Source organism: Corythoichthys intestinalis, chromosome 8 (genome assembly GCF_030265065.1).
Source record: "Corythoichthys intestinalis isolate RoL2023-P3 chromosome 8, ASM3026506v1, whole genome shotgun sequence".
In the NCBI taxonomy this organism is placed as follows: Eukaryota; Metazoa; Chordata; class Actinopteri; order Syngnathiformes; family Syngnathidae; genus Corythoichthys; species Corythoichthys intestinalis.
Window position 1 is genome coordinate 17,912,215 of NC_080402.1, and position 24,058 is coordinate 17,936,272.

At 40.3% G+C, this 24,058-nt stretch overlaps 2 protein-coding genes across 4 annotated transcripts in view; both read left to right on the forward strand.

The window, feature by feature from the left end:
- LOC130920284 (axin-1-like) overlaps positions 1-6,985 on the forward strand; it is a 57,751-nt gene extending 50,766 nt beyond the window's left edge. The window contains exons 11-15 of one of the 2 annotated variants that reach the window (XM_057843382.1): positions 501-672; positions 753-923; positions 989-1,300; positions 1,374-1,523; positions 2,902-6,985. In XM_057843382.1, coding sequence (XP_057699365.1) covers positions 501-672; positions 753-923; positions 989-1,300; positions 1,374-1,523; positions 2,902-3,028 — 932 coding nt within the window. In that variant the 3' untranslated portion in view covers positions 3,029-6,985. Of the gene's footprint in view, positions 1-500; positions 673-749; positions 924-988; positions 1,301-1,373; positions 1,524-2,901 lie in introns of both variants that reach the window. The other variant, XM_057843381.1, reaches the window with a different exon arrangement.
- A 2,350-nt stretch (positions 6,986-9,335) lies between these two features.
- Positions 9,336-24,058, forward strand: part of LOC130920671 (general transcription factor 3C polypeptide 1-like) — a 60,200-nt gene continuing 45,477 nt past the window's right edge. Inside the window, exons 1-5 of one of the 2 annotated variants that reach the window (XM_057844038.1) lie at positions 9,336-9,846; positions 12,848-13,027; positions 13,092-13,268; positions 14,715-14,858; positions 21,038-21,134. In XM_057844038.1, the coding sequence (XP_057700021.1) occupies positions 9,626-9,846; positions 12,848-13,027; positions 13,092-13,268; positions 14,715-14,858; positions 21,038-21,134 (819 nt within the window). In that variant the 5' untranslated portion in view covers positions 9,336-9,625. The remainder of the gene's footprint in view (positions 9,847-12,847; positions 13,028-13,091; positions 13,269-14,714; positions 14,859-21,037; positions 21,135-24,058) is intronic. The other variant, XM_057844039.1, reaches the window with a different exon arrangement.

Sequence of the window (24,058 nt, forward strand, 5' to 3'; positions counted from 1 at the left end):
CACGTCATCATCAAAATATTTTCGTTATCGTCATCGATGACGATAACAACACTGGGAGATTCGTTCATTTGCTGCCAGGCCTCCCAGTTCAAACAGATTGGAGTTCTGCTAGTGAGAAACTAGTTTATTTTCACAGTAGAAGGATGAAAAGAGCCACATATTTGATTTCTGTTAAGGTCGATGTCACTGAGAGAGTTAATGGATGTCGTTTAAAGGAAGAACTTAAGGTAGTTGCACAGGTCAAAACAGACACTGCTCCCAATATTTGGGAAAAAAAAGATGAAATTTACACACAAAACCGTTGACAAAAACTGCATCAATATTCAGAAAACTTTGGAAAATAGATAACTCGACAACAAAGAATTATGCAAGTAACATTTTGTTCTGCTTTCTAAAAACAATATGATCCTCATCATTGGCCTTTTTTGTAGTTCTCTTGTCTGTCATTAAATGCACTGCAAAGCATCTTAACAAGCAGCCGCGACTATTCTTTTTGTTAGGTATGCATCACCACAAGCAGCTATACCACCACCGAGGACGAGAAGGTCAGGAAGAGGGGGGATCCAGGTCGCAACCCAACTTCCTCTGGAACGGCGAGGCAGCCGCTCAGTACGCGGCCAGGAGTCGCAACTACGGCGCCGGTGCCAGCACCATGGATGGAATGGGCTACAAGTAAGACCCCAGAGCGCACCACCTTTAAGTCCCTGCGAAGGGTTTCCAAGATGGTGAGGTGTGTGTTTGTTTTGCAGTAGTAAAGGAAGCACCCTGTCGAGGCGAGGCAAGAAAACGTCAGAAGTGTCTGGCAAGGGTGACGACTGTGGCCGTGGGATGGACACACAGGTGCCGCTGGAGGACCTGGAAAGGAACCAAAAGATCCTCCAGTGGATGATGGAGGGAGACAGACAGAGGAAAAGTTCCCACGGGTGAGCAAATGTTTAATCTGATAATAAATGAATATTGTGAATAATGATACTTTTTTTCTTTGCAGCGGTAGCACCAGCAGTTCCCGGCGAACAGGGGGCAGTAGCGAGTCGCCGCGGCCCACCTCGGTGGAGCGCCCGGGCGCTGTCCACCCATGGGTGTCAGCCCAGCTACGCAACAACCCGTCCTCGGTGCCGCCTGCCCTCATGGCACACCCTTCCTCTGTGGCGTCCACGCAGGTCCAGCCTTCTCATCCCTTCATCCAGGACCCCGCCATGCCGCCCAACCCGGCGCCCAACCCTCTCACGCAGCTGGAGGAGGCCCGGCGCCGGCTAGAGGAGGAGCGCCACTGGGTGGCCATGCAGCAGGCTAAGCAAAGGTGCGCCTCTGCGTGGCGCTCAAGTGTTCATGTATGTAATATCATACGGCTAATGGATGTTTTTCATCTGAAGGCACAAATCTGGAAAGAGGCAAGTGTGCGAGAACATGACTGTGGCCTACTATTTCTGTGGAGAGCCCATCCCGTACCGGACCTCCGTCAAAGGCCGAGTGGTGACTTTAGGCCAGTTCAAGGAGCTGCTCACCAAAAAGGGCCACTACAGGTGAGCTGCAAGTCTTATGTGATCTTTTGGGAGGTCATCCTGCCATAAGACTTTCTCTTTATAAAACAACTAGGGCTGCAGCTATCGATTATTTTAGTAGTCGATTAATCGATGAACTATTTAGTTCGAATCATCGAGTAATCGGATAAGGAACATAAAAAATTAAAATACCTGAGCTGAGCCTCAAATGGTATAAAAAAAAAAAGAATAAAATGAAGATCTATGTACAACAAAAGAACAGTTGGCTAACTTACATAGCAAAAGTCAGCTAGTTTAAATGCTATAAAATGCTTTTTTTTCACAATGCTGTTAACAAATAGTTCAGACACATATTCCCACAAAAATGGCTAAATATACCTACTGTATAAAGTAAATTACAAATGCATTAAAAAAAAAACCTTAGCTCAAAAAAAAACTTAGCTTATGTTGGTCTTAATAGAGAGCAGATGGATTCAGCCATATGAAATGAGGTAGACTAGAGGGCCGTGTATGCACCCAAATTAATAAAACTAAATGCAAAGACTTTCAAAACAAACCATTACAACACCACTTTAATTAAACGAATACTCGAAGCAGCAAAATTTAATTCGATTTTTTTTTCTAATCGAATACTCGAGTTAATCGATTAATCGTTGCAGCACTAAAAACAACACTACCATTTCATTCCATGTAGAGAATACCAAGGACGTCCCGATCACGTGATCAGAAATCGGGCCGATTGCGCCTTTTTTTTTTTTTTTTTTTTTTTGAGGATCGGAATCAGGTGAAAAGGATAAGGTCTTTAATTTAAAAGAATATATATATGTTTTTCTACTTCATGCTCGTACAGCTCCACATTCTTCCTTCTACTAAGCAGTGTGACCAAACTGTCCAGTGCAACTGATTTTTGGTACTCGGTTAACGATGATTGACAGGTTTACGAATATAAGACCGTCCTGATTATAAGACGACCCCCTCTTTTTCAAGACTCAAGTTTGAAAAAAAGACTTTTTGAACACCAAATTGATTTTTATACAGAAAATACAGTACATCCGAAACAAATGATTATAACTATATTTGAGAGAAAAAGCATGTTATTTTGCCTCATTCAAATCTTAATATCTGAACATTTAAATATCTGTCATGACAGAACATCGCTTTAATGATATCTGGCGCCATCTAGCGTCGTGAATGGGTATAACATCTAGACCGCGAATATAAGACGACCCCCACTTTTTCAGTCTTATTTCATTGCAAAAAAAACACCATCCTATATTTGGGCCAATACGATACATCACCATTCACATACAACAGTAGTTCTCCTTTTCAAGCATCTTTAAATGTCTGAAAATGAAGTCTTAACAAGTTCTGACCAAACTTTGTTCCTCCCTTGCTTAAGGTTTTACTTCAAGAAGGTGAGTGACGAGTTTGACTGCGGCGTGGTGTTCGAGGAGGTGCGCGACGACGACGCCATCCTTCCCATCTTCGAGGAAAAGATCATCGGCAAGGTGGAGAAGGTGGACTGAATAGCGTTACAGAAGGTCGGGAAAAACGGAAGGTGAAGCAGCACGTGGAGCTCGAAGGGATATCTCGGTAAAAGTGAGGATTCGTTACCTTGTCTAAAATGGCCGCAGCCGTGGACAAAAAATGGCAGGGGAAGACGTCGACTCCCGCCGGTTCTCCAGACCGTTATTCACGATGCTGCTACATAACCACGGAAACCGTAGACAACTTAAAACCTTAAACCTAACGTTAGGTGCTCGGCGGGCCACGGCGGATCAAAGGGAAGTAAGCGTGCAACTCCGCAGCTGCATTTGCGGGACGTCAAGTGGGCGAGCGGTCATCGATGGCGACAAGTTCTCTACATAGTTCGTTTACCAACCAAAGCTACGTTTTGTTTTGTTGTGTTTAAATGTTTATTTGAATTGTGTATGTACAAGGCATGGTACTATTAATTAACACAGCCTAGTTTGGACATATCTTAAAGCGTAATGTCGTATTATCGTGTATGTTTTTGTTTTCTCTTGCTTTTAGCTATTTCTGTTCTTTCCTGCCGCCTTGGCCCCAATTCGGTTCCTTTCACAAGTTTGTACGTATCATTTCTTAAGTTGTTCTCACACACAAAAAAAGAAATGAAGTCGCTTGGAAAGTTCGCCCTGTCTAGCCAAAGAACACAACGTTGCATCCCGCTAACCCGAAGGAGTTGATAAAACAAACGTGGAATGTTCTCCAAAATCACGAAAAATTGGTAAATTTGACGATTAGCATTTTGTGACTTGCTGCTGAAAATGCAATTTCGCTGTCCGATAAACAGCATTTACGTATTTTTTTCCCCTCATAACTTCAGTTTGTTGTTTTTGATAAACATGTAAATGCTTAAATACAAAAGCATGCATGTCTGAATTTCCACAGTTTTTGAGTTGTTGGAAAGCAAACAACTGTCCGTTAAAAAGCATGCTTGTTTTTTTCCTTTTTATCACTGTTTTTGGAGGGAGGTTATGTCTGATTAAAAATGCTAGCAAATTCGTATGCCCACTACAGACAGATATATTTGTGACTGCAATACATGTAGGCTTGTGTAGGCATGAAACATTAGCTAGATAACGTGTTACTGTAATTTTCGCACTATAAGGCACACCTGGTTTTTAGCCGCCACCCACCAAATGTGACACAAAAACTGCTTTTCTTCGTAGATAAGCCGCACTGGACTTTAAGCTGCAGCTGTCCTCAATGTATTATGGAATATATACACCAAGATACTAACTGGTAACACTATGTTTGATAGCGGCAATATATGACTGTCATATGACTAAATGTACCACCATTAAGCTTTGAATCAATTAGCTGCAAAGCTTCATTTGGCCATCACTCCTCCCTTTGGGGTAGGGTTGGGCATCGAGCATCGATAGGAACCGGTTCTAACATTCCGATGCTCCCGGAATCTTTCGAACTTTTAAATTTCGATTCCTCGTTTCGATGCCCTGCGTGCCGAGCGGAAAAATATTGCTCGAGTTCAAAGACTAATATTTATATAAGAGTTAAAATTAGCCCCGTGAGAAGTTCATTTTATTTAAAAAATCATCGAGAAGTTAAGACATTAATATAAACGATGCAATTTTTTTGACCCTGCATTTTTTTTTTTTTTTTAATACCATGCCTCTTAAAAGAATCGGAATTCAAGAATTGTTCGGAACCGGAATCAAAAGGTGGAATCTGAATCTGAACCCGGATTGTTCAATTTCAAACGATGCCCAACCCTACTTGGGGGAGACAGTCAACCTCTACTGCCGCCTACTGTCAACCCTGTTGTCTATCTTGCCTCCTAGCATGCATTGCAGCACTACAGATCGAAATAACAATCAAAATTCATGTTATGTGCTAATTATTTATGAAGTTACTGTTCCAATTGTTTCTTTAATTTCTCGTTATGGTATCTAGTAACACTTCATTAGACAGTGGCGCCATAAGACCATCATAATTATGACATTACACTTCCATGAGCATTAATGAATGCTTATGACAGATGTCATTTAGTGTTATATGGCAAATTATCTCACTTTTGAATGGATGTAAAACATCCGAACTGGACATAAATGGAGTTGGTACCATCATTTGCCGAATGACACTTAAATCACATCTGTCATAAGCATTCAGTAATGCCCATGATAGTGTCATGACATAATTATGACTGTTTTATGACAGTCATGACTCCACTGTCAAATGAAGTGTTACTAAATACCATTACTAGCAATTAATGAAACAACTGGAACAGTAACTGAAGGAATAATTAGCACAGAACAGGAATTTCAATTGTTATTTAGATCTGTAGCGCTGCAATGCATGCTAGGAGGCATGGGTTACATATTAACCCAAATAATTCTACAAATAAGCCATATTGGACTATAAAGGACTATAAAAGGATTACAAATAAAGGAAAAAAGTAGCAGTTTATAGTCCGAAAATTATGGTATCCTATTTTGCTATTGGTTTCAAGCATTGAGCGAAGACTTGACTGCTTGATTTTTTCCGATTTTGTACCCTCATTTGCTTGCCTTTTTTAAATCATTCAAATTTGGCAAGTTGGTTCACCACACTATTTGTCGTGGGTCAAATTTTGATGTGTTTGTCAGTTTTGCAGTTGTCATGTCATGTTAAAACCCTTGATTCTTAACTCGATGCGAGAAGAAAAATATCGTCGCTGACTGACAAAAAAGCGTGTGTCTACGACCTTTCTGCTTTATAACAATAATTTCATATTATCTTTTGGAGTAATAATGTAAGAGTACAAAAAACAAGGTACATCTACCAAGCTAGCTTTGTTTTTTCTTCATATGAATCAATGCTAATAAGCTAATTTATTTTTATTTGAGAAGCATTTTGGTTTGCCTTTCATGTTTTTCTTTCATGGTTTTCAGCAGTGAGGAAAATGGCTAGCTAGCAAGTGTTTTTTTTTTAACAGAAATATTTTTGTATTCATGTTTCATAGAAAAAGCACAAAAATTGGTTATGCATTTATGCTTTTTAACGGACAGATATTTGCTTTTTCTACTTTGAACAGGATGACGAGAGCTAGCAACAAGTTTTTAATGCATCTATATGCACATTTTGTAAGTTTGTTGTGATTTTTTTTTTTTTTTTTTTTTTTTTTTTTTTTGGGAGAACCAAACCAAATTTTTTTCCTTTCAGATAAATGGCAAAAATTTGGTTTTTTTTAAAAAATCAGACCGCACATGTATTTCTTTTTTTGACTTTCAGTCTGACAATAAGCTTACAGGCATCTGGCATTTTTAACAATTTTCGGATATTGCCCCAACAATTTATAAATTGGGCTAGCAATAAAGTCATCCCGTCGTGACAAAAAAAAATCTTTGTATGCCTGAGAACTCTAAATTAAAAAAGCTGAATGTATTTTGTTTTCTAAATCGAATGTATGCAGATGTGCGGGAGTGGATGTAAAGTGTTTACGTTAAAAAAAAAAAAAAAGTGCAGTTGAATGTGGACCTCCTAACAAGTTGGCGGGAAGAAACTGACGTGATGCCAACTTGACTTCAATGCCTTGATAGGATTTTTTAAAAAATGATTTGTTTATTAAGAGAGGATTTGAATAATCACCTAGCATGTCCTGTACATTATGACGGCCTTGCCCATGTTTTTTGTTTTTTTTGGGGGGGATGCTAGCTAACACCTCTGTCCTGTTTGTGAAAAACACAGTGCCTTTTTGTCATATCTTTAATTTTGTTTCTAGGACAAAATTCATGAATTTAATGTTTTCATTGTTATTTGCTTATTTTTCTTTCCCTTTTTGAAGCTTCAGACATGCTAAGCTAACTTGTCATTCTCATAGCCAGTCTGCTGTAAATATGTACATTATCTTAATTTCATACACGCGCCACCGCAAGTTGTCACTGTGCCGGTTCCACTTGTACATTTTTTTTTTTTTTTTTTTTTAAAGGTACTTCATGAATAAAGATGTTGGATTAAGAGCAGTTTTTAGTTTTTCTAGCTTTAAAATTGAATTATAGTGTGACAAAATGCAATGTTTTCATATCACAATGCAACATATTTTAATGCCTGAAATTATTTGTGCTAATTCCTTATGCTTTTTAAATTTTAACTACTTTCAGGATGAGGTCATGAAAAGCAAGCAGAGATGGGTTGAGTAGTCAAAAATTGTACTCAAGAGTAGCATTACTTGGAAATAATAATGCTCAAGTAAAAGTTGTCAGCCAGTGAATACTCAAATACAAGTGAAAAAAAATACTCAAGTAAGAAGTTACATTGTGAGAAACTTCGTGTCAACACGAAGTTCACAATATGAACTGTATTATAATATACTATAATTTATTACATAACTAAATTAAGCCACATATTTTTTAAAATCCCGACAGAAAAAAGAAAACTGAACTGAAGCATCATTTGTCCAAAGAGCATGTGTGCCCTCTCGTGGAGAAAATAATTCCTAGTTTGAATAGTGAATACAGTGATCCCTCGCTACTTTGCGCTTCAATCTTTGCGCCCTCAAATCTATCGCAGATTTTTGTTCAATTAAAATAAATAAATACCCAAGCTGTAGTCTCACTATCCCTCCCTCTCACTGCTCATTGTTTGTCAGGCAGTGCACTGAAGTTGCTTATTAAAGTTAACGATGATTGACAGATGCTTGAGTTTGATCTTACCAGAGACACGAACTTCAAAGCGCTGCATGCCTCAGTCATCGTTAAACAGTTGCTGTGGCATCTCATTGTGTGTAAGTGAGCAGCATTTGCGTGGACTCACTCAATATGAAGCATTTAATAAAGCCAAGCATTTTTTTTACCTTGTTTAAAAATAATTTGGTGGGACGGTAACGTGTAAAACTTATCATAATTATTACATTGAAGTGCTTGAAAACCATTTATTTAAATGTATGCATTTTTAAAAATTATACTTTAGGGAAAAAAGTGAAAAAATATATTTTATGCATCTCTTTTGAATGAAAAATCTGAATAAGTACATTGAACCAGGGGTTAATTTGTGCCGGAACACGCCGGAACAGGATCCGCCACCTCTTGATTTTGGCGTCCCCCCCCTGGTGGGCGAAAAGTGTCATTGCAAATAATTCACTTTTATATAAGTTGTAAAGCAATAAAACTGTAACAAAAATGAATGAAATGAATAAAAAAATATATTTTTATAATGGGTCAAAATTATTTTTCGAGCACGCTTTGCAAATACTTAAGAAAAAATATATAATAGAAGAAAATTTTAAAAAACGATTTTTTTCTTTGAAAATAATTGTTTTGACTGAAGCAACTTTTTTGGGGATTGAATGATTTAGACACAAATGTCCTAATCATAATATGGTCCAAACACAAAAAGGATTGCTTCTATGAAAGAAAACTTTTTCAATGAAAAATTAAGCGTTCAAATGCAAAATTTTCAATCTCAAACATTTTTTCGCATTCAAAAACTTTTTGGGGATTGAAATTTTTCCTTTTTTGATTGAAGTGATTTCTTTTTGAAAATCTATATTTAAAAAAAAAAAAAATTTTTTTTGATTGAATAATAGACTAAAAATTCCTAGCCAAAATGTGGCCTAAACACAAGTCAACATTACTTAAATGTAAAAGTTGCTTCAATCAAAAAAAACTTGACTTCAACCAAAAAAAAAAAAAAAAAAAAACACTCAAAGAAAAATAGCTTTAACATGCATTTTTTTTTTTAGTTTCAAATTTATTTTTGTATTCAAACACTTTTGTTTTTATTGAAGCGACATTTTTTCGGTTGAAATTTTATATTTTGATTGAAGCAACTTTTTTTTTTTTAAATGAATAATAAAGACACAAATCTACCTCCATAGGGCTCCGCCCAGGGAATACAATTTTTCACTGGGGTAACTACATTGGCACGACACTGGCGGGCGTACCATAGTCAATGGATGACGATCTTGAGAAAAAGTATTGCCTAAGCGGCCTGATTAAGAATTCTATCCAAGAATGATGGGGGAAAAACGCTCATTGTCACCTTATAATTATAAATATTCTTGTAAGTTAATTTTATTGCTGACACTGCGTTTCGCGGTCATTAACATGTTTTGCCCCCCCCCCACCCCCCCCAAAAGTCAAACTTCGCCTATGCTTGACGGGTATGTTCTTCTAACAAGCCGTGTTACCGTTTTTTTTGTTCCCCAAGACGATATCATGCATATCAATAACTATATTTAAGTGTATTTTAGTGCATTTCTGACGTTAGTGAAAAACAAAGCTGTGCGAAAATTAAGCAATTTACAGCTACTTCAAGAACAGTGCTGACTAAAAATGGCCGACAGTCAATATCGCCGTCCTTGTTGGCTCACGCCGCGCAAAACGCATCTAGCCCGATATATTTGTGATATCCTAAATTGTTTGTAGCCGACTGCCATCTTGAGGCGGTATCGAGTGACATGCTTTAGTGTTTAGTTGACACGAATCTAAACTCATCTTGAGCATGTCTTTCATTAACTCAATTTATCAGGTGGCGCACATTTAGTTTTATTTCGAAACACGCAAACGTGTAGGAACGCTCGCTCTTGTTTATATCAGAAGATAAAATGCTAGCTAGCTAACACTTCTTTTAAGTGGCTACTAGCTTCGGCGTTGTTAGCCATGGATCCTCTAGGCATGGTGGAGGATGAAGTGGCATTGGAGGGACTGGACGGCATCACTATCCCCACTTTGTGGATACGGCTAGAGGATAGAAACCCCAAATTTCCACTCAAGTTGGATGACGGCACCAAGGAGTTCGTCTGGAGGTCGCTGGTGGCTAACACCGACCTGACATTTTACCGACTGCCCGTCGATAGAGACGATGTGGTACTGTATGACAGGTAATGCTTTGAATTGTTACACAGCACTCGTGTCCAAAATATATTTGCTATTTCTAACCGTAATTACAATGAAGTAAGAACGTTGTGTTAATTAAACAAATACAAAGAAAATTCAATGATTTTCAAATATATTGAACTTGTATTTAATTGAATACACTAAAAAGGCAAGATAATTAAAGTAAAACTTGGTAACTTTTCAGTTTTGGTCGATTTAAGTGACGCCGGTGGACTAAAGCGAAAGTGTTTTGCCTTGAGGAAAACTGCGTTTCCCATGAGGACCAGCGCACACCCGCACAGTGTCGCAAAATCGTCACCAATGTTGTAATCTAATTACTTTCTTTCAGTAACGAGCAATATAATGCGTTCATTTTTCCAAGCCAGCAATCTGATTAAAGTTAGTTTCCTCATTGCCTGTGCGTTACTATTTTGTTGTTGCCTCATACTGTATGTAGAATGAAGAATACTGTAGTCACGTACGAAGAGCATTTGAATAAAAAAATACTGCACTTGAGTTTGGGAGTGACATCACATCTCACGTTTTCTCATCGGGAAAAAAAACGGGTCACGTGTATTAACATGCTGTGTGCGCGCCGTCTGCCACTGTGCCACATTGCTTGTCTACCTATCAGGATGCTAACAGTAAAGGAGCCGGAGAGATAGAACAAACGGCTGCATTTGCTCACTGGAAATACAGCCATTACCTCACATATCCGTCCAGTAAAGATGACAAAAATATCTCAGTCCGTTGCAAACTCTGCGCTGGCTCAGAAAGACTGTCGACCGCTACATACTCGACTTCCAATTCAACAAGGAAGTACTTGGAATTACAGCACAACGCGTCGCGATAAAAAAAAAAAACTCGAAACAAAGCCCACAGGTAACGAGACAGCCAGCACTTCTACAGTTTGCAACCAGCCTTTATAATATGTGTAATTATGTACATTTTATAGTTAGTTTGTAATCATAGGCGGAGTTTTACATTTGTGGGACTGGGACTATATATATATATCTTGATACTGTTCGAGTTCAATCAACTGTTCAAGTTGTTGTTGGTAGCGTTTGAAAGCTTAGGTTTAAAAAAATTTAAATATCCACCTTGCCTCGTCTGGTGTAGTTTTGGCTAAGCAAAGCAAAATCTCCAAGGTGCTAGTCACATGATCTGTTCGAAAAATGATTTTGACTATGAAAACTACGCTGTAGGATTTTTGTTCATTTCATTAATTTTTTGTTATTTTATTGCTTTACAACTTTTATAGACAACATTTTAATGGATAGGTCTTTCGAAGGGGAAGTTCAGAATTTTTTTACAGTAGGCTTAATCTTGGAGTTAGCGGGGATTTAATTAGTCGTTGGACTTTATTTAAACAAATTTCGTGCAGTTTGTCAGTATTTGTTAGTTTTAGGGCTCCGGAATGGCTAAGCTAGGGCGAGTCAATGGTGGTTGAAATCAACTCCATCGACTAATTAAACCCCCGCTAACTCAAAGATGAAGCCTTATGTGAAAAACTCAGTTACACGCGATGACATTTTTCTGTTATTTTTATGTTTAGGCAGCAAAAGGAGAAAAATTGGTAAAAACGTTAATTGATAAGTTACTTTTAAAGTAACTTAGTTACTTTGATAATAAAGTAATCAGTACAGTAACTAGATTACTTTTTTGAGGTGTAATCATAATCAGTAATTAAATTACTTTTTTAAGTAATCCGTGACAACACTGATCGTCACTCAATCAAAAATCAATCTCATCATTCATTCTCAATCATTTTTCTTTGCATCAACTTCAACGCCATACTTTAGCGCAGCTAAAGGTGGTGGCAAAATCATGCTCTGGGGTTACATCCAGTATGGGGGTGTGCGAGAGATGTGCAGGGTGGAAGGCAACATAAATAGTCTGAAATATCAACAAATCTTAGCTGCTTCTTACATTCCTAGCAGGATGGTGCTCCATCGCATATTTCAATCTCTACCTCAAAGTTCCTCAAGGCAAAAAAGATAAAGATCCTCCAGGACTGGCCAGCCCAGTCACCAGACAGGAACAGGATGAAAGAGGAAGCATGGAAGACGAAAGCCAAGAATGTTGCTGAACTCTGGGAAGCATGCAAGACTGCTTTCTTTGATGTTCCTGAAGACTTCATCAATAAATTGTATGAATTCTTGCCGAACCACAAGGATGCAGTCCTTCAAGCCCATGGAAGTCATACAAAATATTCAATTTGGATCTCACAGCACCACTACTTAATTCGCTTATGTTATGTAACATATTTTTGTATTTGAAGTACATTTTTTGTTCAGTTTTCACACTACTTTCTGTAGGCGACAAAACTTTTGTCTTGCCCAAATTTGACCTCTGTCTTCATTAAATGATAAATCGTTTTTCAGTGACACAAATATATAATATATATATATATATATATATATACACACACACAGTGGGGAGAACAAGTATTTGATACACTGACAATGGGAAAACCCATTGGCAGTGTATCAAATACTTGTTCTCCCCACTGTATATGTGTGTGTATATATGTATGTATATATTAGTGCTGTCAAACGATTAGAAATTTTAATCGAGTTAATTACAGCTTAAAAATTAATCGTAATTGCAATTCAAACCATCTATAAAATATGCCATATTTTTCCGTAAATTATTTTTGGAATGGAAAGATAGGACACAAGACGGATATATACATTCAACATACGGTACATAAGTACTGTATTTGTTTATTATAACAATAAATCAACAAGATGGCATTAACATTATTAACATTCTCTTAAAGCGATCCATGGATAGAAAGACTTGTAGTTCTTAAAAGATAAATGTTAGTAAAAGTTATAGAAATTTTATATTAAAACCCTTCTTAATGTTTTCGTTTTATTAAAATTTGTAAAATTTTCAATCAAAAAATAAAGTAGTAGGCTGTATTCTAGCGATTTTAATAACGATTGTGGACACGGAACAAATGTAGCTCATATTTTAAGTACTTTTTCTAATATGTGACAGGTTTAAAACATCTCCTGATGGAAGCCATCTTGATGTAATGAAGGATGTTTACCCCCTGCACGTCGTGCAGGACAATAAGGACGGCATCCAGGGCTCGTGCGCCACCTTTAGCAAAAGAACTGATATCACGGCTCGCCTTCGCTCACCGCCACCCATCTGTTTGGACGAGGTTTTAAAAAGGTAGGACAGCACCATTTTCTCAACTTGTCATGTGAAGCGTCACCTATCGTTTTCCACGTTACAGGTACGGCAGGAAGCTAGTAGTGGTGGCGTCGCAGAAGCTCCGTTTCCGTGCGCTCATCGGTAGCGAGAGCGACCCTGACACCAAACTAATGGACGATTCCTATTGCATGCTGGAGCGTGTAGGACGTGGGCGGTGGCAAGGGGAGCTACAGAGTGACCTGCACAAGTCCGCTTTCAAGTATGTGCACATTAGGGCTGACACGATTAGTTGACTTTAGGGCTGCAGCTATCGATTATTTTAGGAGTCGATTAATCTATCAGTTTGTTAGTTCGAATAATTAAATAATCGAATTTGGAACATTTAATGTGTTGCAGAATAAATTTTAGGGGATGTAAAACAAAGGGTTGCTAAGATTGCACTTTCCAAAGAGCATTTCATGCAAACACAGAATTCATTTCTTTTATTTAAAAATTAGGGCTGTCAAAATGATTGCGTTAACGGGCAGGAATTATTTTTAAAAATTAATCACGTTAAAATATTTGACGCAATTAAAGCACTTGCCCCGCTCAGACAGATTTAAATGATAGTATAGTGAAATGCCCACATTTTAATTGTGTTTTATGGAGTTTTGCCGCCCTCTGCTGGCGCTTGGGTGTGACTGATTTTATAGGCTTCAGCACTCATTAGCATTGTGTAAATAATTATTGACATCAACAATGGCGGGCTACAAGTTTATTTTTTGATTGAAAATTTTACAAATTATATTAAAACGAAAACATTAAGAGGGGTTTTAATACAGAATTTCTATAACTTGTACTAACATTTATCTTTTAAGAACTACATACAAGTCTTTCTATCCATGGATCACTTTAACAAAATGTTAATAATGTTAATGCCATCTTGTTATAATAAACAAATACAGTCCTTATGTATCGTATGTTGAATGTGTATATCCATCTTGTGTCTTATATTTCAATTCCAACAATAATTTACAGAAAAATATGGCATACTTTATAGATGGTTTGAATTGCGATTAATTGGAATTAATTACGATTAATTAATTTTTAAGCTGTAATTAACTCAATTAACTCAAACAGTATTTAGAAAGTAAATAAATGAGGATTAAGTACAACAAAAGAACAGTTGGCTAACTTGCATTGCAAAAGTCCGTTAGCTTAAATGCTATTAAGCTAACTTTTTTGTTTTTTTACAATACTCTTTACAAATCGTCCAAACACATGTTCCCACAAAAAATAGCTAAATTTCCCTCTAAACTGAATTACAAATTAGCTTATGTTGGCCTTAACAGGGAGCAGATGGATTCAGCCATGTTAAATGAGTTATGTCATATTCTCCGTTGCCACTAGAGGGCAGTGTATCTACCCAAATCAATAAAACAATTCATGACTCCACTAATTAAAACGAATTCTCGAAGCAGCAACATTTTATTCAAATCTTTTCTCTAATCGAATTACTTGAGCTAACCGATTATTCGTTGCAGGACTCGTCGACTTATCGATTATCAAATTAATGAGCAACTATTTTGACAGTTGGTTAATTGTTTTGAGACATTGTTAACACAAAAATTTCAAAATCCAGTTTATTTGATCATCTTAGCAGTAACTATCCTCTTTATTATTTTATTTGGAACTTTTTTTAATTCATTCATGTGTCCATCCTCAGGGTAGACGCACGTAAACTACACTACATCAGGAAGTCTCTGGACCGCCACGGTCTGCTGATCATTCAGCCCTTCACCAAACGTCTCCCGTCGGGACAAAAGCAGAGTTCCATGCTCCTCTTATTGAAGCGCTTCAACATCATAAGGTCTGCTTGCATCTGTCATTTCCAGACTATAAACTGCTACTCCCCCCCCCCCGATTATTGCTAGCAGTGCAACGGTTCGAGGTTCAAAGCCGAACCGTACGGTTCGCCCTGTACGGTTCAATACGCCTTTATGAATCGCGCCTTTTCGGTTTTGCAATTAATTTATTCCGAACGCTTGTGGAATGAATTGGTCGAGCTCTGTGTGCGACGTGAAGCACAGCTGAGCTGTGGAGAAATTCCCGCCCCGCTAGTAAATGTCCGATCGCTGTCAAGCACCTGTGTAATAGAAGCCGAGTAACGCCCTCTCTCGCTTACGAGCGAAGTGAAAGTGAAACAAGAATGAAAACAAAAAGCTATGGCGAGCGGAGGAGTGGAGAGACCGAATTGTGAGGAAGCACCGGCTTCTTTCAAATCTGCGGTGTGGCAACATTTCGGTTTCCCCGTGGACTACAATGCGGAGGGAGAGAAAATATTGAGAAAAAAAAAAAAAAAACTATATGCAAGCATTGCTCAGCGCTTGTTCCCTATGCTAATGGTAACACTTATAACATGACTCCGGCACCTCAGCCGGCATCACCCACAGATATCACTTTCTCAGAGCAGGACAACCCTGAAGATGACACCAGTGAAAACACACGGCGGGCTTCGTTAATTTATTTGCAACGCTTGACCCGCGTTACATTGTTCCCTCGCGGACATATTTCTCCAACAACGTAATCCCCCACATTTATGAAATGGCACGCAAAGCCATCGAAGATGATTTCGCTAAAGCACAAAGCTTCGCCCTCGAAGGAGAGGAAAGCAGTGCACCATTAACACTGTGTATAGTGAAGATGGTGTACTGCTGACCTCGACTCGGGACGTCGTGAGTAGGTGGGGAGAATACTTCGAAGCCCTCCTCAATTCCACCAACACGCCTTCCTTTGAGGGAGCAGAGTCTGGGGACTCTGAGGTGGGCTCTTCGATCTCTGGGGTTAAAGTCACTGAGGCGGTTGGTAAGCTCCTCGGTGGCAAGGCCCCAGGGGTAGATGAGATCCGCCCGGAGTTCCTAAAGGCTCTGGATGTTGTGGGGCTGTCATGGCTGACACGCCTCTACAACATTGCGTGGACATCGGGGACAGTGCCTCTGGATTGGCAGACCGGGGTGGTGGTCCCCCTTTTTAAAAAGGGGGACCGGAGGGTGTGTTCCAATTATAGAGGGATCACATTCCTCAGCCTCCCCGGTAAAGTCTATTCAGGGGTGCTGGAGAGGAGGGTCCGTCGGGAAGTCGAATCCCGGATTCAGGAGGAGCAGTGTGGTTTTCGTCCCGGCCGTGGAACAGTGGACCAGCTCTACACCCTCGGCAGGGTCCTCGAGGGTGCATGGGAGTTCACCCAACCAGTCCACATGTGTTTTGTGGATTTGGAGAAGGCGTTCGACCGTGTGCCTAGGGGAGTCCTGTGGAGGGTGCTCCGGGAGTACGGGGTACCGAGCCCCTTGGTAAGGGCTGTTCGGTCCCTGTACAACCGGTGTCAGAGTCTGGTCCGCATTGCCGGCAGTAAGTCGAATTCGTTCCCAGTGAGGATTGGACTCCGCCAAGGCTGCCCTTTGTCACCGATTCTGTTCATAATTTTTATGGACAGAATTTCTAGGCGCAGCCGAAGCGTTGAGGGTGTCCGGTTTGGTGGCCTCAGCATTGCATCTCTGCTTTTTGCAGATGATGTGGTGCTGTTGGCTTCATCAAGCCGTGATCTCCAACTCTCACTGGGGCGGTTCGCGGCCGAGTGTGAAGCGGTTGGGATGAAGATCAGCACCTCCAAATCCGAGACCATGGTCCTCAGCCGGAAAAGGGTGGAGTGCCCTCTCCGGGTCGGGGATGAGATCCTGCCCCAAGTGGAGGAGTTCAAGTATCTTGGGGTCTTGGGGTGAGGGTAGGAGGGAGCGGGAGATTGACAGGCGGATCGGTGCAGCGTCTGCAGTGATGCGGACTCTGCACCGGTCTGTTGTGGTGAAAAAGGAGCTGAGCCAAAAGGCGAAGCTCTCGATTTACCGGTCGATCTACGTTCCTACCCTAACCTATGGTCACGAGCTGTGGGTCGTGACCGAAAGAACAAGATCCCGGATACAAGCGGCCGAAATGAGTTTCCTCCGCAGGGTGTCCGGGCTCTCCCTTAGAGATAGGGTGAGAAGCTCGGTCATCCGGGAGGGGCTTGGTGTCGAGCCGCTACTCCTCCGCGTTGAGAAGAGCCAGTTGAGGTGGCTCGGGCATTTGGTTCGGATGCCTCCTGGACGCCTCCCTGGAGAGGTGTTCCGGGCATGTCCCACCGGCAGGAGGCCCCGGGGTCGACCCAGGACACGCTGGAGAAACTATGTCGCTCGGCTGGCCTGGGAACGCCTTGGAATCCCGCCGGAGGAGCTGGCTGAAGTGGCTGGGGAGAGGGAAGTCTGGGCTTCCCTGCTAAAGCTGCTGCCCCTGCGACCCGACCCCGGACTAAGCGGAAGATAATGGATGGATGGACAAAGCTTCGCCCTGACCACTGATAGTTGGATGTCCCGTGCTACAGAGTGCTACTACCTTATTGTGACGGTCCACTATAATTCATACCTGTAAAGTCGTACGATCTCGGCGTAATTTGTACAAGTGAGCACTGATTTTTAAATGTTTACGCCGTACGTTACGTTCAAAATCTGTGCGTTTTTTGTGCATTGTTTTTTTTCTCCGTTCGGATTTCGTCACCGTTTCAGCAACGAGACAATGTGCGTTAATACGTTGGTTGAATGACGCGAGAAAAGTCAGAGATACGGAGAGGGAAGAGTGTTTGTTGTGCCGCTGTAGCAAATGCGATGCTAGGCTAGGTGGCTCCAATATTTCCTGACTGTAGCCGACAGCCTACAATCTACGCCTAGATATCTCATGCATATAGAACTACATGCGAAATGACAGACTCGGTAGCGTTAGTAAACAGCCGCCTTTTTAGAGCAATAAACTTCTCAGAAAGGCTCTGTTGTAGTGAACCTTCCTAGCGAACCTAAGTAACTTTTTATCTAAAATACTACTAAATCGGCAAAATCTTGACTTGAGTCCATCTTTAAAGGATGAAACAGTTTTAAAATTTTCACATGTTGAAAGTAGACAGAAGGGAACTAATGCAAAAACGGGAACAATTTGATCAACTTTAAAAGTTGATTCACAACATTAAATAACCTCCAAACATAGCAAAGGTTACTATGTTTTTTTGTTTGTTTGTTTTTTTAATGAAAAAAAAACCATGAAAGGTAACACCAGTTACTTTGCCAAGTAACTTATTTACTACTGTGTGTGTATTTCAGTAGTCAGTCACTACACTGGCCAAAGAGCTAAGAGGTATTTTAACAGTGGAAAATGTTAACATTTCAAGTGTTTCATTTTCTTGAAAGCAAAATAAAGGCAGTTTAAAAAAAAAAAAAAAAAAAAAAGAACACGCAAACCGAAGCCGTGATCCCAAAACCGAGGTTCAAACCGAACCATGGGCTAACTGAACCATTGCACCCCTAATTATTACGTACATCTGTAGCGCTGCAATGCATGCTAGGAGGCATGTTGGACAACAACAGTGTTGACAGCAGGGGGCAGCAGAGATTGACTGTCTCCCTTAAGGGAGCAGTGATGGACAAATGAAGCTTCTTGAAGCAATGAAGCTTTGCATCCAATTGGTTCAAAGCTTCATGGTGGGTCATTCAACCCTATGATGCCGCTGTCAAATAAAGTGTTACCGGTTAATATATTTTGGTGTAAATATCCCATAATACAGTGAGGACAGCTGCGGCTTATACTCCAGTGCGGCTTATCGATGAACAAATGCCGTTTCCGTGTAAAATTTGGTGGGTGGCGGCTTATAGTGTGCCTTAGAGTGCAAAAATTAAAGTATATACAGTTCATACCAGGCCCTTGAGGGCTTTGCAGTTTTACACGGCGACAGCCAATGATGCACTTCCTTGACAACCACCTCCTCAGGCCGGAAGACAACATACCGCCTATTCCAAGCAATGACTTTAACCCCCCCCCCCACACGTTTTATTTTGTAGTTTGATTAATGTTTTTCTGTATATTTATTTTCTCGTATTTCATGTCGGTTTGCTGTTCTTTACATGTTTAAGTGATTGTATAACATTGCTTGTCAAAAAAAACAACAACTCGAAGCAATCCATGCGTTTTTTTTCTCTTGCTTCAAAACGCACAAAAGCGCAAACATAAAACATGCTTAAATTAAAACTAAAATGAACATATACAGTGCCTTGCAAAAGTATTCGGCCCCCTTGAATCTTGCAACCTTTCGCCACATTTCAGGCTTCAAACATAAAGATATGAAATTTAATTTTTTTGTCAAGAATCAACAACAAGTGGGACACAATCGTGAAGTGGAACAACATTTATTGGATAATTTAAACTTTTTTAACAAATAAAAAACTGAAAAGTGGGGCGTGCAATATTATTCGGCCCCCTTGCGTTAATACTTTGTAGCGCCACCTTTTGCTCCAATTACAGCTGCAAGTCGCTTGGGGTATGTTTCTATCAGTTTTGCACATCGAGAGACTGACATTCTTGCCCATTCTTCCTTGCAAAACAGCTCAAGCTCAGTGAGGTTGGATGGAGAGTGTTTGTGAACAGCAGTCTTCAGCTCTTTCCACAGATTCTCGATTGGATTCAGGTCTGGACTTTGACTTGGCCATTCTAACACCTGGATACGTTTATTTTTGAACCATTCCATTGTAGATTTGGCTTTATGTTTTGGATCATTGTCCTGTTGGAAGATAAATCTCCGACCCAGTCTCAGGTCTTGTGCAGATACCAACAGGTTTTCTTCCAGAATGTTCCTGTATTTGGCTGCATCCATCTTCCCGTCAATTTTAACCATCTTCCCTGTCCTTGCTGAAGAAAAGCAGGCCCAAACCATGATGCTGCCACCACCATGTTTGACAGTGGGGATGGTGTGTTCAGGGTGATGAGCTGTGTTGCTTTTACGCCAAACATATCGTTTTGCATTGTGGCCAAAAAGTTCAATTTTGGTTTCATCTGACCAGAGCACCTTCTTCCACATGTTTGGTGTGTCTCCCAGGTGGCTTGTGGCAAACTTTAAACGAGACTTTTTATGGATATCTTTGAGAAATGGCTTTCTTCTTGCCACTCTTCCATAAAGGCCAGATTAGTGGAGTGTACGACTGATTGTTGTCCTATGGACAGACTCTCCCACCTCAGCTGTAGGTCTCTGCAGTTCATCCAGAGTGATCATGGGCCTCTTGGCTGCATCTCTGATCAGTTTTCTCCTTGTTTGAGAAAAAAGATTGGAAGGACGGCCGGGTCTTGGTAGATTTGCAGTGGTCTGATGCTCCTTCCATTTCAATATGATGGCTTGCACAGTGCTCCTTGAGATGTTTAAAGCTTGGGAAATCTTTTTGTATCCAAATCCGGCTTTAAACTTCTCCACAACAGTATCTCGGACCTGCCTGGTGTGTTCCTTGGTTTTCATAATGCTCTCTGCACTTTAAACAGAACCCTGAGACTATCACAGAGCAGGTGCATTTATACGGAGACTTGATTACACACATTTGGATTCTATTTATCATCATCGGTCATTTAGGACAACATTGGATCATTCAGAGATCCTCACTGAACTTCTGGAGTGAGTTTGCTGCACTGAAAGTAAAGGGGCCGAATAATATTGCACGCCCCACTTTTCAGTTTTTTATTTGTTAAAAAAGTTTAAATTATCCAATAAATGTTGTTCCACTTCACGATTGTGTCCCACTTGTTGTTGATTCTTGACAAAAAAATTAAATTTCATATCTTTATGTTTGAAGCCTGAAATGTGGCAAAAGGTTGCAAGATTCAAGGGGGCCGAATACTTTTGCAAGGCACTGTATATCCTCGCATTCGAATCTCTCCGCTTTGGAGCCCGTAAATCAAAAGTTTGCGTCTTTGCCTTCCGTTTTTGCTGTCACCATGTAAAGGCGAGGCCATTACGCGACAAAATTGTTGCGTCTTGGTCTTGCACCATCACAATCGCAACGGTCCATTATTCTTACCATTGACAAGACATTACAATAGTTTATTGAGTTGATTTTTTTTTCTTGTTGCGTTTTTCCTTCAGTTGTGAATTTTTAAAAGGAGAACTGCAGTGGCCCCCCCTGATTTTGCTCTTGCTCTGTTCTGTTCTTGCAGGAGGTCCAAGTACGACATGCTTATGGAGTACGTGTCCACCCTTCTTCAGAAGATGCCCCGTCAGCTGGCTGCATTAGTCACCATCCGAGAGCACCTGGTTAGTACAGGGTTTCCCACAGGTCCTTTAAAAGTCTTAAAGGGAACTTCGGAAGGCTTGGAGGCTCTAATAACCCACAATTGTTCTCTTTGAACTCATTTGCTCCCAAAAACGCATGAATACGTTCTATTTTTAATTGTTTCAGTGTCCCAAAAACATATTTATACGTCTTCTACGTTTTTTTCCACAAGAGACATCTCTAAGTTCTGATGCAACTTCGCTACAAAGCACAATGCTGAAAACCCATTTTAAAGCAATAAAACTGGCCACTGGAGGGCAGTAGCGCATTTGGTAAGAACTCACATAGGACCATGAAAGGAAGTTAAGTGGGAAAAATGGTCAGGAAACGGAAGTTGGAAGAAGTAAGAAGCGTGAGAAAAATGTGGAGAACGATGGAAAACAAAAAGCAAAACAAAAAGCTCAATTTCTCTGTTTTTTCGTCAGAAATTGGAAAATTGCTCAAACTAAGCTATTTTCTAATGCTGATTTCTAAGGAATGGAAAAAGACATGAACTAACTTTTTTTCCTGCTGAAAGAAGAGAGTGTAATCTTTCTTTTGGTGGGATCCATGTTTACAGTTGTGGTCAAAAGTTTATATACACTTGTGAAAAACATAATGTCATGGCTCTCTTGAGTTTCCAGTTATTTCTACAACTCTGATTTTTCTCTGATAGAGTGATTGGAACAGATACTTTGTCACAAAAAACATTCATGAAGTTTGGTTCTTTTATGACTTTATTATGGGTGAACAGAAAAAAGTGAGCAAATCTGCTGGGTCAAAAATATACATACAGCAGCGCTAATATTTGATAACATGTCCCTTGGCCATTTTCACAATTAGGCTCGTTTGGTAGCCAACCACAAGCTTCTGGCAAGCTTCTGATTGAATCTTTGACCACTCCTCTTGACAGAATTGATGCAGTTCAGTTAAATTTGATGGCTTTCTGACATGGACTTGTTTCTTCAGCACTGTCCACAAGTTCTCAATGGGGTTTAAATCAGGACTTTGGGAAGGCCATTCGAAAACCTTAAATCTAGCCTGATTTAGCCATTCCATTACCACTTTTGATGTGTGTTTTTGGTCATTGTCCTGTTGGAACACCCAACTGCGCCCAAGACTCAATCTTCGGACTGATGACGTTAGGTTATCTTGAAGAATTTGAAGGTAATCCTGCTTCTTCATCATCCCATTTACTCTCTGTAAAGCACCAGTTCCATTGGCAGCAAAACAACCCCACAGCATAATACTACCACCACCATGCTTGACGGTAGGCATGGTGTACTCGGGGTTAAAGGCCTCACCTTTTCTCCTCCAAACATATTGCTGGGCATTGTGGGCAAACAGCTCGATTTTTGTTTCATCTGACCACAGAACTTTCCTCCAGAAGGTCTTATCTTTGTCCATGTGATCAGCAGCAAACTTCAGTCGAGCCTTAAGGTGCCGCTTTTGGAGCAAGGGCTTCCTTCTTGCACGGCAGCCTCTCAGTCCATGGAGATGCAAAACACGCTTGACTGTGGACACTGACACCTGTGTTCCAGCAGCTTCTAATTCTTGGCAGATCTGCTTTTTGGTGATTCTCGGTTGAATCTTCACCCTCCTGACCAATTTTCTCTCAGCAGCAGGTGATAGCTTGCGTTTTCTTCCTGATCGTGGCAGTGACAAAACAGTGCCATGCACTTTATACTTACAAACAATTGTTTGCACTGTTGCTCTTGGGACCTGCAGCTGCTTTGAAATGGCTCCAAGTGACTTTCCTGACTTGTTCAAGTCAATGATTCGCTTTTTCAGATCCATGTATGTATATTTTTGACCCAGCAGATTTGATCACTTTTTCTGTTAACCCATAATAAAGTCATAAAAGAACCAAACTTGATGAATGTTTTTTGTGACAAAGAAGTATCTGTTCTAATCACTCTATCGGAGAAAAATCAGAGTTGTAGAAATAACTGGAAACTCAAGAGAGCCATGACATTATGTTCTTCACAAGTGTATGTAAACTTTTGACCACAACTGTATATAGCAATAGAACAGAATTTTCTGTGGGCCTTGCAAAATCAGTCAAAATCCAGTAAAACTGCCGGGAGCGAAAGGGGTTGCTCCGGTGAAAATGGCTGAGAGTGAATGAGTTAATAAAATATGTTATTAGAAGTGCATAAAATATTGCCATTGATTTAAAAATACAGTGATACCTCAGCTCACGAACGCTTAAGCTCACGAACTTTTCGCCTCAAGAACATTAAATTCGCGAGCATATAGTCTCTGCTGACGAACTAGTTTTCGGCGGACGAACCAATTCACGCGGTCGAAAAGCGCCACGAGAAGCTGACGCACGCTCACGGCGTCCCAGTTCGTCCCCTCACTTTCGTTGAGTGCGGACGTGGTTTGTGTTTGATAGACATTTTGGACCATATTGAGTGTACTTTTGCTATTATGGGACCGAAAAAGAGTTACCTACAGTCCTTATGGAAGGTGACTCGTGTCACCAATTCGCCCTCGACTGGTAATTGGCGGTGCTTTCAGCTTCCCACCGTAGTGAGAAGTGGACCGGCGAGTCACGTTGGCTCGTTGTCGTCGGTTGTCTTCGGTTCGCCCGATTTCCTCTCCAGAAAGGTGGCGGCGTGCATACAAACACCCAGAGGCGTCGGATGGCTTTTATTAACAACCAAAAGCATGTGGGGGGCACAGCAGTGGAGTCTACGCTAACTGCGCACTTTGCTGGTAACACTCTCCTTCCAAACAGTAACTCCCTCCCTCCCTCCTCCTCCCACTCCATTCCATCAAGCCATCAACTACCATCACAAAGGTAAATAAAACGACTTTATTATACAGTACAGTTTATTTCTTTAATTATAATACAAAAGCACATTTATTATACATAAAATAAGGTATATTTTTGTGTAGTTTTAAGGCTTATTTAGTAGAA